Below are 6,000 nucleotides of genomic sequence, written 5' to 3'. Positions count from 1 at the left end.
CTAAAACTAAGACTAAATATACTGTATTGACAATTTTGTCAACAAATAAAAACTAGTCTAAAATGTTAGGAAGGGACTAGTGGACAAGAGAACCAGTATTAAGTCATTTTACACTTGGTTACATGGTAAAAAATAGCAGATCTACAAGCTCCCAAACTTGTAGAGCAACGCTGTAGAGCTATTTTCAGCTAGTGTAAAAATCAACCATTACAACGGCATCAAGGCCCGTCAAAATACATTTTAGTTGACTAAATCAACTGTAGATTTAGTCGACTAAAATCATATGATATGTAGTCGACTAAAACTAGACTAACTAAGACATATTCCAGGTGACTAAAATGTGACAAACTAAATTAAAAATATTCAAGAGACTTCAATGACTAAAACTGACATTTTCCTGCCAAAATCAACACTGCATGAATTGAGTATCTAGAACCGAACTGGGTTGTATAATCTTACTTTAAAAAGCCCATGAAAGGGATATTAACCCGCCAACAACGTAGAAACCGTAGATTTAAATTAGACCTGCAGCCCGCCAACAACGGAGACTACATTTTCTAGGCTTTATATTCTTTAATCCATGTTTTGATCGCATCGCATCGATAGCTGTCTATCGCTAACATCCCAGTGCAAAGTGGGACAGTGACAACTCACACACAACAACTGGTCAAGAGTCTTGACCGCGTAATGGTGTGTGTGGTGTCTTGACTCAAGACACCCGGTTACGGATATTTGGCTCTTCAAAAAGGTAAAAACCTTGGCAAAGCGCGATATATTAATACATTCATCTTGGCGGGTAGACTGTTTAAAAAAATAAACGAATAAATAATAATTCCCAGCTCACCTGGGGCATGCCACACCTCTTCAGGACGTCTGTGAGAGTGGACAGCACCTGCATAGAGGACCATCATCATTTTCCCATTTCATTTCACCTTTAATTTATCCAGGAAGCTATCTTGCCATTAAGTTAATGGGGAGCGCTCCTCCTTCGCTCTTTGTCAGTTTGGATTATTTTTCAACACAATGAACGGACATACTGTACATGCGAGACCGGGCGATTCTTCAAAGGTTAGTGTAATTCTCCTCAGTGAACATTATATCACAACATTCAATTATCCGAATGGACCACATTAATCACGTAGGCGCGCAAATGACGTGCGTGTGTATGCAACGTCAATCCTGATCCCCTTAAAAAAAACAGAAACAAAACAAAAATCACTGCCTACAATTCTAATGCTACTCATAATAATAATTGTAGGCCTGGACACCACCTGTGTGTAGGATGAGCAGTCGTGAGCCTTCATCTGTAGGAAGTGAGCACAGTCTCCGCCCAGCTTCTTAAGACCCGCCTCCTCCTGTTTGGTGAGCTCCGCCCCCTGGGTCACGTGACAGACGAAGCGACGCAGCAGGTGCCTGAAGCGGTAGCTCCGATCACCACTGCTGACATGGGAGCACAGCACAAGTATTAGTACAGTTCACTAGGAAGCGTTCACTAGGCTGGCTAACATGGGAGCAGAGCACACTTTTAACACTAGACTAGAGTGTCTGTGGGGTCTTTTTGACCCATTTTGTGATTTTCAAGTTGATATCTTTGCCTGTGAAGCTCTCAGTCAGAAGTTTCCCCTTCCATGAATTTTCCTAACTTTTCGATTCAAGTCAGCCATCTGTAACATTTTCTAAACATGTTTTTAGGCATACTTATACCATCTCTGCCTATTTGTTTTCGGTCGTAATGACCCCTGCCACCCTTCCTCCTCCCACGGGAGTGGACTTCACACCTCCAGACAGCCCATTGTTCAAGTTAAAAGACAATGAACCTCATTCACAATGGCGTTTACGCTCATATCGTGAGCGGAGCGTGAGCGTACGGGCATTTACAAGGATTCCCACATTTTGTGGGAATTCATGGCCATGGCCATGAACTTGACTTTGACGGCCCTTGGTCGTAAACTCCGCTCATATCCACGTCTGCTCCTAGGGTGGTGTATATGGCATATGGCTTGCGTATATTTATGTAGAAGGCTTTAGTCTTCATGCTGAATCAATTAATTGTTCCCACCTCAAATTAAATATGTAGACATGTGTCCCCAACATTGGTCAGCACATAAATAAATTATAGATTAAGCTTGTATGTCTATATGCATGCATTCTATGGTTCAGAAACGGTCTGACAGCAGCAGCCTGCTTCCTTCCACCATGTTTATGTTTCATACTAACCGTGGCTGTGAGGCCTTGTAGCAGCGTGCTTCCTTCCACCATGTTTCAAACTAACCATGGCTGTGAGGTCTTGTAGCAGCCCGCTTCCTCCCACCATGTTTATGTTTCATACTAACCTTGGCTGTGAAGCTTTGTAGCAGCCTGTTTTCTTCCATCATGTTTCATACTAACCTTGGCTGTGAGGCCTTGTAGCAGCCCGCTTCCTTCCACCATGTTTCATACTAACCTTGGCTGTGAGGCTTTGTAGCAGCCTGCTTCCTTCCACCATGTTTCATACTAACCTTGGCTGTGAGGCCTTGTAGCAGCCTGCTTCCTTCCACCATGTTTCATACTAACCTTGGCTATGAGGCCTTGTAGCAGCCTGCTTCCTTCCACCATGTTTCATACTAACCTTGGCTATGAGGCCTTGTAGCAGCCTGCTTCCTTCCACCATGTTTCATACTAACCTTGGCTGTGAGGCCTTGTAGCAGCCTGCTTCCTTCCACCATGTTTCATACTAACCTTGGCTGTGAGGCCTTGTAGCAGCCTGCTTCCTTCAACCATGTTTCATACTAACCTTGGCTGTGAGGCCTTGTAGCAGCCTGCTTCCTTCCACCATGTTTCATACTAACCTTGGCTGTGAGGCCTTGTAGCAGCCTGCTTCCTTCCACCATGTTTCATACTAACCTTGGCTGTGAGGCCTTGTAGCAGCCTGCTTCCTTCCACCATGTTTCATACTAACCTTGGCTGTGAGGCCTTGTAGCAGCCTGCTTCCAGTGTGTTCCCCTTCAGACTGACCCCCATCTTGGTCAGCAGACGATTCCCTGCACCAACACAACAATACAAAGTGTATTCCAGACACACAGGGCGGGTACATATCATTCATCAACATCACACACAACAAAACAATCCCCAAAACATGAAATAAAAGACAAACGTAAGATCAATGTCCACAAAGCCTGGACGAGTTGCGGAGACATCTGTTCCGGGCCGGGACTCGTCCAGAGTACAGTGCCTTAAGAGAGCCTCACATGAAAATGTGTGTGCATGCCGCTACTGCTAACATTTGGTTGTATGCTTGTTTGGTTCAATAAATCAGTTCATTTGAACTTATTTTCTGTTGGCTCTGCATTCTGCAAAATGTGACACCGGGAGACCGGAAGTGAACATCGGTTGTGATTATTTAATTCACCCAAACATACATTGTGTAACCGCGATCGTCAGCGCATTATAAGCGTGTCGTGAATGAAGCTTGTTTTGACCAAAAAATAAATCTGGGAAAAGAATCTGAGATAAATGTATACTTGCACGGCAACCGGGGCGATTCAGACGGGTGGTGAAGAGTGTGATCAAATCTAATCAAAAACTAAAAGACGACGAAAGACACTCGAGGTGCGGAGCGCCGTTGAAAAAAAAGAAATGACTCAAGTCATTATGTATCAGCTTGCATTCCATTCATTTTTTCATCTGAAACAGCTTATGACACCATACACTTCTACACATCAACTTAGACATTGCTCACAGGTTTATTTCAATATACCCACATCAGTTGGCAAAAAATCATTTATGTTCAAAGCTCCTTGTGACTGGAACAATCTACCTGTCCATATTTGTTCAATAACATATTTTCATTTGTTTAAAACTGTGCTGTCCTCTCATCTTGAGACTACCTGTTCATGTTTTCACTAATCATCACTGTCGCAGATCCATGATGCAATGATCCATATGTTATGTCTACGTTATGTCCATGTTATGTGAAATGTTGTCTTGTTGCAGTTTTTGTTTTGTTGTTTTGTTGTTTGTTTCTTGTTTATCTAGGAATTGTATTGTTTTGTCTTGTTTTGTTTTGTCTGGTTGAATTGTTTGTAAAAAAAATTGTCTTTACGTATGAAGTGTATTTTGTGAATTGCGGACCCCCTTGAAAACGAGATGGTTCATCTCAAGGGATTGTTCCTAATAAAGAAAAAAAAATCAGACATTCTCATGCATATTGTTGTAACTTTGTGCGGCTTTCTGTAGTGGCGCTTGCGGTCTCTAGTCACAGTGCGGTGGGGGAGAGGAGAGCGGGATTAGGGTCCCATTTGCCATATATTGCTAGTCTCCCATTGGCTTAGAAGTTCTGGTGGGTCAGTGGGTTCTGTACCTGGGTACTGGGTCAGGTTCTCCTCAGGGTGGGTTTATTAGGGTACCAGGGTACTGGGTTAGGTTCTCCTCAGGGTGGCTGTTGGCCCAGTGCCAGGCCTGTCAGTGGGTATTACCTGGGTACTGGGTCAGGTTCTCCTCAGGGCGGGTGTATTAGGATACCTTGGTACTGGGTGTATGAAGGTACCTGGGTACTAGGTGTATATGGGTACCTGGGTAGAGGGTGTATTAGGGTACCTGGGTGCTGGGTCGCGTTCTCCTCAGGGTGGGTGTATTAGGGTACCTGGGTACAGGGTGTATTAGGGTACCTGGGTACTGGGTGTATATGGGTACCTGGGTACAGGGTGTATTAGGGTACCTGGGTACAGGGTGTATTAGAGTACCTGGGTACAGGGTGTATTAGGGTACCTGGGTGCTGGGTCACGTTCTCCTCAGGGTGGGTGTATTAGGGTACCTGGGTACAGGGTGTATTAGGGTACCTTGGTGCAGGGTGTATTAGGGTACCTGGGTACAGGGTGTATTAGGGTACCTGGGTACAGGGTGTATTAGAGTACCTGGGTACAGGGTGTATTAGGGTACCTGGGTACAGGGTGTATTAGAGTACCTGGGTACAGGGTGTATTAGGGTACCTGGGTACTGGGTGTATTAGGGTACCTGGGTACAGGGTGTATATGGGTACCTGGGTACAGGGTGTATTAGAGTACCTGGGTACTGGGTGTATGAGGGTACCTGGGTACAGGGTGTATTAGGGTACCTGGGTACAGGGTGTATTAGGGTACCTGGGTACAGGGTGTATTAGGGTACCTGGGTACAGGGTGTATTAGGGTACCTGGGTACAGGGTGTATTAGGGTACCTGGGTACTTGGTGTATTAGGGTATCTGGGTACAGGGTCAGGTTCTCCTCAGGGTGGGTGTATTAGGGTACCTGGGTACTGGGTCAGGTTCTCCTCAGGGTGGGTGTATTAGGGTACCTGAATACTGGGTGTATGAGGGTACCTGGGTACTGGGTGTATAGGGTACCTGGGTACAGGGTGTATTAGGGTACCTGGGTACTGGGTATATGAGGGTACCTGGGTACTGGGTGTATTAGGGTACCTGAATACTGGGTGTATGAGGGTACCTGGGTACTGGGTGTATAGGGTACCTGAATACTGGGTGTATGAGGGTACCTGGGTACTGGGTGTATAGGGTACCTGGGTACAGGGTGTATTAGGGTACCTGGGTACTGGGTATATGAGGGTACCTGGGTACTGGGTCAGGTTCTCCTCAGGGTGGGTGTATTAAGGTACCTGGGTACTGGGTCAGGTTCTCCTCAGGGTGGCTGTAGGCCCAGTGCCAGGCCTGTCCTCCGATCAACAGACCTCCTCCTTCTGCCACAAAGTTCTGGATCTCTTCTTTATGCTCGTCACTGGCAGTACGGTCGGAAAAGTTCTCAATTAGTTTTACTTAACTAAAAGTATCAATATTGCAATGCAGAAGTACTCCGTTACAAGTAAACATTCTGAATTTGAAATGTACTTAAAAGTACTATTAAAAAGTATTGGTATCAAAATGTACTTAAAGTACAGAATGTGCCATTTCAAGTTTTCACAAATATTTTGAAAATAGCAGATCTACAAGCTCACAATGCATCCCAATACATATATCTCCAAACTGGCCCTG

General features: G+C 44.9%; 1 protein-coding gene across 2 annotated transcripts in view; it reads right to left on the bottom strand.

The window, feature by feature from the left end:
* LOC310863211 (TRPM8 channel-associated factor homolog) overlaps positions 1 to 6,000 on the bottom strand; it is a 36,504-nt gene that overhangs the window by 10,425 nt on the left and 20,079 nt on the right. Inside the window, exons 8-11 of one of the 2 annotated variants that reach the window (XM_083771395.1) lie at positions 5,628 to 5,746; positions 2,939 to 3,020; positions 1,272 to 1,440; positions 845 to 892 (exon numbers count right to left, since the gene is read on the bottom strand). In XM_083771395.1, coding sequence (XP_083627521.1) covers positions 845 to 892; positions 1,272 to 1,440; positions 2,939 to 3,020; positions 5,628 to 5,746 — 418 coding nt within the window. The remainder of the gene's footprint in view (positions 1 to 844; positions 893 to 1,271; positions 1,441 to 2,938; positions 3,021 to 5,627; positions 5,747 to 6,000) is intronic. The other variant, XM_083771396.1, reaches the window with a different exon arrangement.

Source organism: Protomyctophum parallelum, assembly GCF_964188405.1.
Source record: "Protomyctophum parallelum genome assembly, chromosome: 1".
NCBI lineage: Eukaryota > Metazoa > Chordata > Actinopteri > Myctophiformes > Myctophidae > Protomyctophum > Protomyctophum parallelum.
The sequence above is the reverse complement of the archived record's forward strand: the minus strand, read 5'-3'. Positions and strand labels throughout refer to the sequence as shown.